The sequence below is a fragment of the Hydra vulgaris genome, chromosome 10, assembly GCF_038396675.1.
Source record: "Hydra vulgaris chromosome 10, alternate assembly HydraT2T_AEP".
NCBI classification, from domain to species: Eukaryota; Metazoa; Cnidaria; class Hydrozoa; order Anthoathecata; family Hydridae; genus Hydra; species Hydra vulgaris.
In genome coordinates, this window is record NC_088929.1 from 34,376,820 (window position 1) to 34,389,829 (window position 13,010).

At 25.3% G+C, this 13,010-nt stretch overlaps 2 protein-coding genes across 3 annotated transcripts in view; both read left to right on the forward strand.

The window, feature by feature from the left end:
- Positions 1–12,180, forward strand: part of LOC100208757 (DNA repair and recombination protein RAD54B) — a 52,181-nt gene extending 40,001 nt beyond the window's left edge. The window contains exons 20-25 of one of the 2 annotated variants that reach the window (XM_065807889.1): positions 2,208–2,273; positions 8,658–8,771; positions 10,189–10,257; positions 10,499–10,549; positions 11,290–11,358; positions 12,023–12,180. In XM_065807889.1, coding sequence (XP_065663961.1) covers positions 2,208–2,273; positions 8,658–8,771; positions 10,189–10,257; positions 10,499–10,549; positions 11,290–11,358; positions 12,023–12,085 — 432 coding nt within the window. In that variant the 3' untranslated portion in view covers positions 12,086–12,180. The remainder of the gene's footprint in view (positions 1–2,207; positions 2,274–8,657; positions 8,772–10,188; positions 10,258–10,498; positions 10,550–11,289; positions 11,359–12,022) is intronic. The other variant, XM_065807890.1, reaches the window with a different exon arrangement.
- Positions 12,181–12,474: 294 nt separating this feature from the next.
- The window catches only part of LOC100198050 (RING-type E3 ubiquitin-protein ligase PPIL2), a 40,625-nt gene continuing 40,089 nt past the window's right edge, over positions 12,475–13,010 (forward strand). Inside the window, exon 1 of the mRNA XM_065807891.1 lies at positions 12,475–12,572. Within this exon, the coding sequence (XP_065663963.1) occupies positions 12,541–12,572 (32 nt within the window). The 5' untranslated portion in view covers positions 12,475–12,540. The remainder of the gene's footprint in view (positions 12,573–13,010) is intronic.

A 13,010-nucleotide genomic window follows, 5' to 3' on the forward strand; every position in this document is an offset into this window, starting at 1 on the left:
CACTCCCCATCAAATCTAGGCACATCTACACTTTTTCTTTTTTTTGTGCCAGTGTGTTGGATATGAAACATTTGTTGCAAAGCTGCTGCAAGTGATTGGGTTGATTACAGTTGTTTTTCAACCTCTTTTTGAATTTCCTTTTATTATATATATTTCCTTTTCGAATAGCCAGAGTTACTATAACATTGAAGGTTGTTTGCAGACAGGTTGACTTTTGAGATGACTTTAGAGCTGATGTTATGTGACATACTGATGCTAGATGTTGGTGTAGAATCAGAGGTTAGTGACTGAGGTTGTGTAGTTCCTGGTATAAGTATTGGTAATGGTACTATCATAGATTCTGTTTGAGATGATGAAGGCTCAAGTTCAGATGACGGTGTTTCAAACGTATTACCAATTTGCAACTTTAACAAGCCAGTATTCTGAAACACAGTGACTATTTGGGTACATGTAAAAACTTCACCAAAGTTATGTAGTTAGATAACTAAAATTAGATTATACTAATTACCTGGAATTATTTTAATTTGCGGAACATACACGTTAGTGAGTCACTACACAAATTGCTTATCTTTCATCCATCCGGATGGAGGTATAGCGTATATGGCATCATTTGGACCACTTAAACACCAATCTCTGTACAGACATTTTTTTGATTTAAAATTAATGTACTAAGCAAGATGATACCAGACATTTTTTTGATTTAAAAATAATGTATTGAGCAAGACAATTACCAGCAGCATTAATGCAATTTCCAACTGTTTAATAGATTTTTTCATTGTTGCCAACCAATTTCATTGGTCGTTTTGCACTACTCCGGCAAAATATATTTTGCTTACCTTGATTACCAGAGAAGCCAATTTCATCAAAATTTCACAAATGAGACATGGAGTGTTTTTGTTGATACCTGCTATGTTGAATTCTCTTTACAGTGTGTTGAAATACTTTGCTACTTTTATTTTGCTGCTATTTCTTGTGTGCAAGAAACAGCTCTGAGTGATGAAATATTGTCTATGGCTCTGATGCTCAACCTATGACTCCACTGGTTTATGAAAAGGTTATACCAATCTCTTTCTGGTGTACTATTAGGAAGCAAATGAGATTGACCTTGGTGTTGCAATTAGTCGGTAACTAGTGTGATGACGTTATTGTAAGTTCTACCAAAGCCCCAATCGGATAATTTGATGAGCGTATCTACCAAAACTGATTCAAGGTGTTTTGACAATCTTGTGCTTGAACCACTGCCAATAGTTTCACCTATGCCGTGGACACACCTGTGAAGAGTTGCTACTGGTATACTGAATAAAAACTCCATTTAACAAGAGAGTAACTAGCATATTTCATTCATTAGAATCATTTAATAAAACCAGTCAGTAGAAGTTATTCATTTAAATTAAGAAAAATTTCATTGAAAAAATTTTTTCAATACAAGAGTTTATAGTTGGAGATTTATTGGTCACTTTAAATTTAATAAAAAAGCTGCATTTAAGAAGTGAGCTATTGCTTCACTTATTATTAGTGTATTTCATTCGACCCCACAATTCTCCTTTTCCATTTTTTACTCATAACTTTTTTTTCTAAATAGCAAATTTTATATTGAAGAAAAGATTCTTGATCAGTGTAAAAAGTTATACCAGAAAACTTTTTAAATTCAATGGTATCAAATTTAACTTCCGAGAGTTTTAATTTCTTTTTTTCAAAATAATAAAAAAAATCTTATTACGCATATGAAAACTTAAACATTTATAACAAATTTTTTTTCATCAAGTATAAAATTTAATATCATCTTACTCAGAAAAGTATTTTCTACAATGTGATTTAAAAATTTTTGCAAAAAGATTAGTCAAAAGATTAGTCAAAATCTATTGAACTTTAGAATTGTTTTGTTTTGTATTTTAAAAAGTTGAAAAAATTAAAAAAAAATTTACAGAAGGGTTTAAACTCACATATATATGTATGTATGTATGTGAGTTTATGTTTGTATGTATGTTTTTTTTATGTATGTGTGTGCGTATATATATATATATATATATATATATATATATATATATATATATATATATATATATATATATATATATATATATATATATTTATGTATATATACATATATACATATACATAGTTTTACTTTTTTTAATAATATTTAACTTTTTAATTAGTAATTAAAATTTATGCCTTTTTTTTTAATTAATTTTTTTATTTTTTTGGCTATGGCTCGTATCTGGAGAGATGGACAAAGAAAAGAAGTGAAAATTTACCGTCTATTACTAACAGTAATTTTTAACAGTTATTTTTTGATCTATTTTCATTTTACTTTTTTGTCTATTTGCATACATCTGTTTATTTATTTTTTAATAGTATATTAATACTATAAAATTTTATTATGAATGCCCCAAGTCCTGATTAAATGAAATTGATTGTGGTCAAGCATTAGCCGCATAAACATAAGCAACGAATACCCAATGAACTAGAATAATCTAGAAACTAATAACACACAAGTTAATGCAAAGTATATGCAGTATGAGTATTTTTTTTTTTAATGTCTAAACTAAAATATTACTTGAAAAAAAAACAAATAAATAATAATAACAAATAGTTATATATACATATAAAAAAAACAACAACTTTAAAATGTTAATAGTTATAAACATACTGAAAAATATTGATAAAGTACACTTTAGTTTAATCTTTTTTAATTAAAGGGATCTCCAAATGCCAAGACAAGTTGTGTTCATATCTTAAATAAATAAAAAAATAAGTTTTACGTAAATTAAACTTTCCAAAAAAAATTATTTATGGAGATATTAGGAAAACACTTTATAATTTTAAAAATCTTTTTTTTTTAGGTAGGCTCTGGGTCTTTAATATTTAAAAAAAAAAATACTGGCCTGATTAATGCACTTTTGTAGTTAATAAATTACGTCAATATAAAAAAAGTTTTCAAATAACTTGAACTTGAATTGTAAATGTTGTTTGGATTTTTCCTTTTGCAATTAAAAATTTTTTGCAAAAAAAATTTTTATTAAGAAGAATGCTTTTATATATAACCTTTTGTAAAATGTAAAAAATAAATGAAAAAAACAACACGATCGATTAGCAACGCTTTAAATGTCTAACTTAACTTATATTTATTTTATTTTAAAAACAAAACTAATATTAGTGCTATAAATATTAAATTTAAAAATTATCCTGATAATTGCTAAAAACAAGTTTAGCTAATAAATACTTAACACTTAAAATAATTTTTTTATTAAGAAAAAATTTGTTTTCATGGTAAATGAAAACAAAATATTTTAATGGAAATAAAAAAGAAACAGTAGCAAAGCAGTATTTTTCGTTTAATTACAGTTTCTATTTTGTCAAAAGTCTTCAATTGAACTCAAATGCTTAATGTAGCGCAAACGCTTTGTATAAATAGGGAAAACCCAATCTAATTGTGTAATTGTAAATTGTTTACAAAACAATGTGGTAAGTACATTAATGTGGTAAACATTGTGGTAAGTACAATTTATTCAAACCAGATATTTTTACGATGGATAAAGTGTGCAGATTTACTTATTTTTACAGATTTATTTATTTAGTTAATATTAACCTCTTAACTGGAAGTATAATTGAAAAAGTACAAATGTTTTTTGTTAATATCTCAATGAATGAATTGTTTTGGTAAGTTTAATTAACTCAAAAGTTATTTTTTAATGTTTATTTACTAAATATACATAACTTGTCTCTTCACTTGAGAGCCCTGTTTAAGTAATATACAAAGCAGCTCATAAAAACAAATTTGCTCATAACGTGTTTTGAAAATAAACTCTTCTAATATTTAATAATAATAATAAACTGCATCAAAAAAATATTAAAGTAATAAAAAATAAATTATGAAAACAATGAAAAATAAATAATAAGAAAATGTTAACATAAGGGCTAAATAAAAATGATAACTTTTTAGCTCCTTGTCAGTAGATGATGAGCTGTAGCAGCATTTTAGTAGATAACTTTATGCTGGCCAAAGTGTTTGTTGATACAATTTTTAAACTCTTTAAGATGATGAGTCAGCCCATTGTTAAATCACCTCCATCTGCTAAATCACCTCCATCACAATCCATTGTTAAATCACCTCCATTGCGTCTTTCATTTTGTGAGGTGAGATAAAGATGTGATAATCTGGCTTCTTTTAAAGTATTTAAACGTTGTTTGCAGAAAGAGAATTCAATCAGGAGCAGCATACTTGAGATAAGATCTGACCAGCGATGTGTATAGTTTTTTTTCAAATTTGTTTGTTTTTATAGATAAAAGCTTTCTTTAGTTGACCGAGGACAGAGTTAGCTTTTGATGGTATTATTTTGACATGCATGTCCCATTTGAAGTTTTGTGAAATGCAAAATCTCTTTGGTTGTAAAAAGAATAGAGAAGTTGAATCAAGATTTAATATTTGTGATTGGGGTTGTCCTTGTTGAGTCAAAATTTAATATTTGTGATTTGGGTTTTCACTTTTTTTGAAGTGTAAGGTATAGCATATTTTGTAATCAAGTTGCAAGCTTCTAGATTGTAGTCCAAGATGTGATTTGATTTATATTGTTCAGGAGCATAATCGAACTGTCAGGAGTTGAGTTGGTGGAAATAACTTTACTTTCATAATCATATAACTTCATTAGATTGCTAACTAGGTCTATAATGTCATTGATGTATAAGACGAATAAAAATGGTCCTAGAACAGGTACTTGTGAGACACCACAAGTGACTGTTAACCAATCTGAAAATACCAAAACCCATGACAACTTGTTGCATTCTGTTAGAAAGAAAAGACTAAATCCAATTAAGTAGCATATAAGAGACACCAAAACCAGAAAGTTTGTGAAGCATAAGATCATGAGGAGGTGTGTCAAACCCTTTATTCATAATCTAGATATAAAGCATCTACACTAGACCTCTTATTATTAAATATGATCTGATCATAGTTTCCAATAAATTGGTAATGCATGATTTTTTTGGAACAAATCTGTGCTGATTTTGAGATAAAAGATTATTAGCAGATAGGTACTCAGTTAAACAATCTTTTATAATAAGCTCTAGGAGTTTGGAGCAGACGGAAGTTAAAGAAATAGATCTGTACTTTGATGCATCAAGTTTAAATCCTCTTTTGTAAAGCGGTGTGATGTTAGCTTTGCCCATGCATCTGAGACTAGACTTTTAGAAATAGATTTTATAAATGTATAAGTAAAAGGCATGTTCAGAGATGAAGAGCATATGTTAAAGACATGTAGGCAAAAGCGGTCTATGCCTGATAAAACTAACACTAGCTTTAGTTTTATTTTAGCTAAATTATTTTATAAATAAAAAAGTCAGTTTTTTTAATAACAATTTTATGTTTTGCATGAAAATTTTAACACATATATAAGAAACAATTCTTCTTAGCAAGATAAACAAATCAAATAATTAAATCATTGAGTTACTGTAGAAATTAAATTAATTAGATAGAAATCAACTAAAATGGTTAAAAATACTTTATGAAAAGGAAGCGGAACTGCTTCACAATATCGCTGATGATGTTTAGTGAGTGGGCATTTTAATTTTAATTAGTATTTAATATTTAATTAGTAAACAGAAAAAAGTAACTTTAAGTATAACAAGTTTGTAAGAATGGCGACTGAAGCGAAAATATTTAGAGCTAGTAAACCAATATCTAAGAACTTAAAAACTTTTCTTTATATTTAATAACTTTCTAAATATATATGTAGCGCAAGTTACTTTGTATGCATGTTTGTGTTTAGTAACCAGAAACTTCTTTTATGTTTATTTCATAATTAGTTTTATTAACTTCGATGATTATTAACAATTTCATTGAAAACGCTATTATTGTTGAAAGTCTTTTTGTTTACAAAACAAATCGTTTTTATATATACATATTTAATATAATTTTTGGAACAAAAGAACGCCAATATGTTTGAAGAAGAATTGAAGAAGCCTATCAGCCCGAGTGTTCAAACCCTACTATTAAACACAGAGGAGGCTCTTTACAAGTTTGGGGCTGTTTATCTTCATCTGGAGTAGGTGTTTTGATCAAAATAGGGGGCGACTCATCGGGAAATGTTGTGTGGATATCCTAAGGCACCATGCTGTATCATCCGGAATGAGACTAATAGGTCATAATTTTATTCTGCAGCAAGACAATGACCCAAAACATTGTTCCCGAGTGGCAAAAAATTATTTAAATGAAATGGCAGAGGAAGGAGTACTGGTATTGATAACCTGGCCTCCCCAGAGTCCAGTTTTTAACATAATTGAGCATATTTGGGATTACCTGGACAGAAAGAAGGTCGAACATGCTCCCCGAAATGCTGAAGAATGTTTTGAAGTACTTCAAAGAGAATGGCACAACATACTCCGGGATTTTATAACTAACTTGTAAGAATCTATTCCCTGGCGAATATTGGCTGAGGCAAAAGGAGGACATAGTAAATATTAGGAGTTTTTTATGAAGTTTGACATTAAAAGGTTTGTAATTGTTCCATATTGTGTGTGAAATAAACATGTTTTAATAAGTTTATATATATATATATATATATATATATATATATATATATATATATATATATATATATATATATATATATACTCATACCTGGTTGTCAGAAAGTTTTTTCCGTATTTTGTTGACCAAAGGTAAAAAATAAAATGCAAGACCGGAATTTTTTTTTTATAACTTGATAGACTGCCTGCCCCAACCAAACCCTCAGTCGATGTAGCAGCACTCCCTTGCAAGTCAGACTATAAGATAGTTGATGTTTTTTTTTTTTTTTTGTTTTTTTTTAGATTATTCACCTCCCCAAGGCCCGAGGGGGGCCACTACAGTCGAGGAGGCTACTTTTTATTTTTATTTTTTTTTAGTTGTTATTCGTGGTACAACCCTCTCTCAACTCTTTAACTCCGAAACACGAACCTTTCTGAGCAAGGCCGCTGCGCGGAGAAACTAAGTTGAGCGCGGTACTTCCAGGGACGTGGTGGGAGTCGAACTCCGAACCTCTCGCTTATGAAGCGAGCGCTCTTACCACTACACCACTACCGCATCATGTAGCAGCATTCCGTTGCAAATCAGGCTATAAGATAGTCGATGTAGCAACACTCCATGATTTACAGTAAAAAAAATGAAAATAAAAGCATTTTATTAAAAAAATTAAAAATAAAAACATTTTATTAAAAAAAATAAAAATAAAAACATTGTTTATATTATTAAAAACATTCAGAATGTTTTAGAAACATTCATAATGTTTTAAAAACATTCATAATGTTTTAAAAACATTCATAATGTTTTAAAAACATTCATAATGTTTTAAAAACATTCATAATGTTTTAAAAACATTCATAATGTTTTAAAAACATTCATAATGTTTTAAAAACATTCATAATGTTTTAAAAACATTCATAATGTTTTAAAAACATTCATAATGTTTTAAAAACATTCAGAATGTTTTAAAAACATTCATAATGTTTTTAAAAACATTCTGGTCAATTAAATTTGCGTTTTTGCGGTTTTTTTAAAAAACAAACAATTTGTAATTAAATTAATGGTTTTAACTTTCTGACAACACGGAAATGTTGGAGGAAAGTCAAAAGTAATTAAAAGTGACGTATTTGTTGGCATAAGAATCATTTTTACTCCCAAATGCAACAATTTATAGAACTATATATATAATATATATATATATATATATATATATATATATATATATATATATATATATATATATATATATATATATATATATATATATATATATATATATATATATATATGTATATATATATATATATATATATATATATATATATATATATATATATATATATATATATATATATATATATATAATATACATATATATAAGGACATACAATCTAACCTGATGCCGAGCTTTAAAAGATTGAGGTCAGATTGTATGTTCTTCGTTGCTAAATTGTACCTACCCAAAACTTAAATCTTCTGTGATATTTACAAAAGCCTTCACAAATGTCTATTTCATTATGATGTTATTATAATAGTTTTCATTATGATTTCATCAGTGATATATCAAGTAAGTATACAAATCTATAAGCACGCATAGATATTTGTATGTTGACACATGCACACGTATATACTCTATACATTCATTAGTCTACTCCATTTAAAATTTAATGCCAGTGCACAAAAAAGCGTTGGTTGGATGGTCATTGTTAGGGTAGCGCGCACTAATTTTTATTTGCTATTTAAATTGAAAAGCAAATAGTGATAAAAATGCTTTGGATAAATTCTAAATAAAATAATTTAAAAAAAAAGGCAAAACAAACATTTTATCTAAATTCTAAAAAAATAAAAATAAAAAATGTTAAAACAAATGTTTTATTTCTTAATAAAATAATTAAAAACAAATGCAAAAGGAACATTTTATTTAAATTCTAAATAAAATATTTAATATAAAAACATTAAACCTAATGCTCTTAAATTTTGATAACTCTTTTATGTACGAATAAACTTTTTTAATTTGTAATAAAATATTTTGTACATAAGAGTGTTATCATGATGGTTTGAGTGCGTAAGTGCCAACCAAATCGAGAAGACTGATAAATATATATGCAATTGCAGATACATACACATATATCTCTCTCTATATATGTTTATTTAGGGCTCAATAGAGGAAAAGATTTACCAGCGACAAATTGTTAAGCAAGCTTTAAGTAAAACAGTTGTAGATTCACTTATAACTAAGAAAACTGAATTCAGTCAAGATGATCTAAAAGTAAGACTTTGATAACATCAACTTTGAAATATTCAGAATGTTTATTTTTCAATAGATCTCTTCACAGTTCTGATAATATTGTGCGGGCACGTATTCAATAGTACATCATGGTCTCTTATGCGCAGAATCGCAAGAAAGAAAGTAAATAAACAGATATATTATGAAAGCATTCTTAAAAGAAACAGTTGTTTACATGAGATTTCTTTTCTTTTTTTCATAATAAAGACATCGATTTTGCTTTATTTAAGTTTATTTAAACAGTTTTATGTATAAATTTATATTATTTATATATTTATACTCTTTATATGTTTGTGTTATAGATTATATATGAAAGAAATAAAAACTCTTAAAGAGTGTGAAAATGCACAGTGAAAATTATGTGTGTGCGTGTATATTATATATATATTATATATATATATATATTTTTATATATATATATATATATTACCATTTTGCATTCTTCTTTCCCGAAAGCTCAATTTTATTCCTCAACATTAAATATTATTAAGAACTTTTACAGTCAACGTACAAATTTGTTTTATTTTTTTAATTTTTTTTCCTTGATTAGAAATATATAACAAAAACATATATATAGTATAGATATTAGTTTTAAAATGGTAATATAAACTTACATAAAGCTAAATCAATGTCTTTATTATGAAAAAATAAATTTTTTTTAAGTAAATAACTGTTTCTTTCTAGGTTACTATTTTAATTTATATGTGCGTTTACTTGTTTTCATGCGATTCTGTGCATAAAGAACTATTAACGTACTATTAAATATGCGCGTGCATGAAAATATTGAAACTGTTAAGATGTCTATAGTTTCAAGTTTAGTGATAATGATTTTGTCTTATTAAATAATTTTTATTTTTTATTTTATTTATTTTCATACTTGAGAAAGATTTTCTAAACTATTTAAGTGTTATCTCACTAAAGTATTAACTCACTATAGTATTATCTCATCTTAGTATTATCTCACTCACTGTTAATTTATAGTTAAATTCTGAAACTAAAGTCAGTCTTACATTTTTTAATTCAAAATTTTTTGTTTATGTTCAAAATGAACTTTTTTTATTATTCACTAAAAACTTTAGAGATACAAGTTAGTTAAAGTTATTAAAAGTTGAGAAAGAACAATTTTTTTGCAAAGCTATCATTTACCTGTTTCTTAGAGTACTTTAGTCATTTTTCAACTTTTAATATTTATCTGCATGTAGAAGAGTTAAAAACTGTAATGCAAAACGCAAAAGATAAAAAAAAATTTTTAATGTTTTTTTTTTCTAGTAAAAACACGATTGCTAAAGGTGATTCACCTTAGACAGTTTTAATAAAATCATAGAGTTTTTTTGTCATTTAAAATTTTTTTATTTTTTTTTAATTATAGTTTCTGATGTTTTTTTAATTTATTATTTAGGACTTGTTTTCATTTCAAGAATCTTCTACTTGTTTGACGCATGAACTTTTAAATTGTTGTTGTATTGATGTTAGATTTTATAAATATATATTTTAAAATTGCTTAAAATATTCATGGTTTAAATATATAATAGTTATATATAATATAGTTTATACATATAATAGTTTATACATATAATAGTTTATACATATAATAGTTTATACACAATATAATAGTTTATAAATTGCATAAATTGCATTATAATTTATATTTAAATTAAAGTTGAATTTTATTATTGGTTTAATATTAAAATATAAATTATTATTTATAGAGTGACGAACATAAGTCTTTCAAGTTGAAGAAATTAATCAGCTCTAATGAGGTGCAAACTGTCAAACAATTTTTTAAGCAATTACTAGATATGTTAATAAAGCTAAAGGATATGATTATTTCTAGTTAACTTTCCCTTTTTTATTTTGATTTCATGATATTTCAACTTGTATCTTTTTATTCTTTACACTTATTATTTCTGGATCATCTTTTTATTTTATCATTGTGCATTGTTATCAGTTATCATTTCTGGATGTTCTTTTAAGAAAATGTTATGAAACAATATCTTTTACATATCTATTTAATTAACATGATAGAATCAAACAGCAGTCAAATTCAAGTTCAATCAATAACATCTGAAACAGTTTGAGTAGAGTTTGACTTCTCTGCACATCTCTGTTTGCAGAGATATTAAACTCTATTTTGGTCTGATGTTTTATTTGCTTGCAAAATATTAAAAGTTGCATTAATATAAAATTGTTTACTTGGAATAATTTGGAAAAATTTGATAATTTGTCCCTTTTTCTTGTTAATTTATTGGAAATACATTGAAGTTTTGAAAAAAATATATTGAAAATGTTTTAAAAATAATGCACAATTTCAATGAAATTTTAAAATGTTTGAAAAATAATGCACAATTTTAAGAAAACAAAAAAATGCAGATGACCCAATGTCAACTTGTTATAAAATTTAAAAAAGATTTTCTTATTTTTTGTTGGTTTTGAGATGAACTTTGATATATATTTAATTGTATTTTTATTTTATTTTTTAATATTTTACTATATATATTAGAAAAGTGTATCAATGGCTGAGCTAATGAAATGGGAACACATACCTAAAGACAATGTTGGTAACATTATGGTATCTGTTTTATTTTCTAAGTTGTTTAAAAGTTTCTAATTTTTAGAAATGGTCATACAGGTTATAATATTTATAAAGATTTTTGTGTTGATTTATTGAAGGCAAGATAAAGCATAATGAACTCTCCCAAAATAAATGTTGAATTTAACTTACTAGTTTAAGTTAAGATCTATATGTTTAATGAAAACTTAAATCAAATCTATTTTATTCAAAAATGTACTTCAGTTGAAAAAAATCAATTAAAAATATGTGTATAACGATTATATATATATATATATATATATATATATATATATGTATATATATATATATATATATATATATATATATATATATATATATATATATGCAAACATTAATGTTTGATAAAACAAGTTTTTTTTTTCAAAAAAAAACTTTTTATTTAATATTTAATATAAAGTCAAGTAATTAGCTAATAGTTTTCTTCCTCCAAAGTTCATGAAACGTGTGCAATTACCTTACATCAGAGAAAACTATTATTCTTTAAAATTTAAAATGACAAGTTGACGGTCAGAATTTACTTTTTTATGCTTGTATTCTTGTTTTGCTTCGCCTTATGTGTATATACAGTATTTACTTACAATGTTTTTGTTGACTTTTTGCTTATTTTTATTGCTCTAATTGAATTTTTTTAATATGAAAGGGAGAAGAATTTGGCGATTGTGGTTTGATAACATTTGTTTTTCGCAATCAAAGCATTTCATAGAAGATTACCATATTGTAGTTTGATGCATAATGTTAAAATTGTTTCTATTTGTATTTAGTTTGAATAATTTATGTTTAATATTGATTTTGTTTTAACTTTTTGTTATTGGCAATGTTTTTTACTAAAAATATTAACAGCAATGCAGTTTACTTAAAATCAGTTTTTTTAACAGTTTTATCTTAGTTAAATATCTTTCATAATTATCTTTTATATATATTTCAAATATATGAAACTTACCAATATATTTATAATATATTACTTTTTTTATTTAATTAAAATGATTGGTTTGAAGATAAAAGCTTTTTTTTTCTTTCAACATTTTTTTTTTTTGGACATAAAATTTAGTTTTTATTTCGATAGTTTCATATTTGACTTTTTTGAGCAATTGCATTTTTTTAATACTGTTTTTATAGAAAATATAATCAAAGAATAATAAATATATATATTTATACAAAATGGGAAAGAAACAACACCAGAAGGACAAACTGTGAGTTTATACTTTTTTGATAAATTTATGCTTTATTGTTATTTATTATTTTTTTTGATAAATTTATGCTTTATTGATATATTAGTTTATGTTTTGTTCATAAGTTAATTTTTGCTATTTTTTAAACTTTTAAAAAAATATGTTTTATATTGTTTTATATCTTTACAATTTATTTTATATTTACTCTTTTTAATAAAAGTTATTTTATAATTTATTTATGTTATATAATTTAAATTACCTTACATATTCTATATTTTTTATATAAAGATATTTTGCATATTATATATGTCCTGGTAGTGATGTTAAACTGATTTTGTATTGAGACAGGTGAGACTCTTTAGTTGTAATTGTGGCAATTTACCACGGAACCAAAAAATCTTATATAAAACCTCTAATTGTTGGCAAGAAGAGGGTAATTGGTAATGCATGGTAATTCTT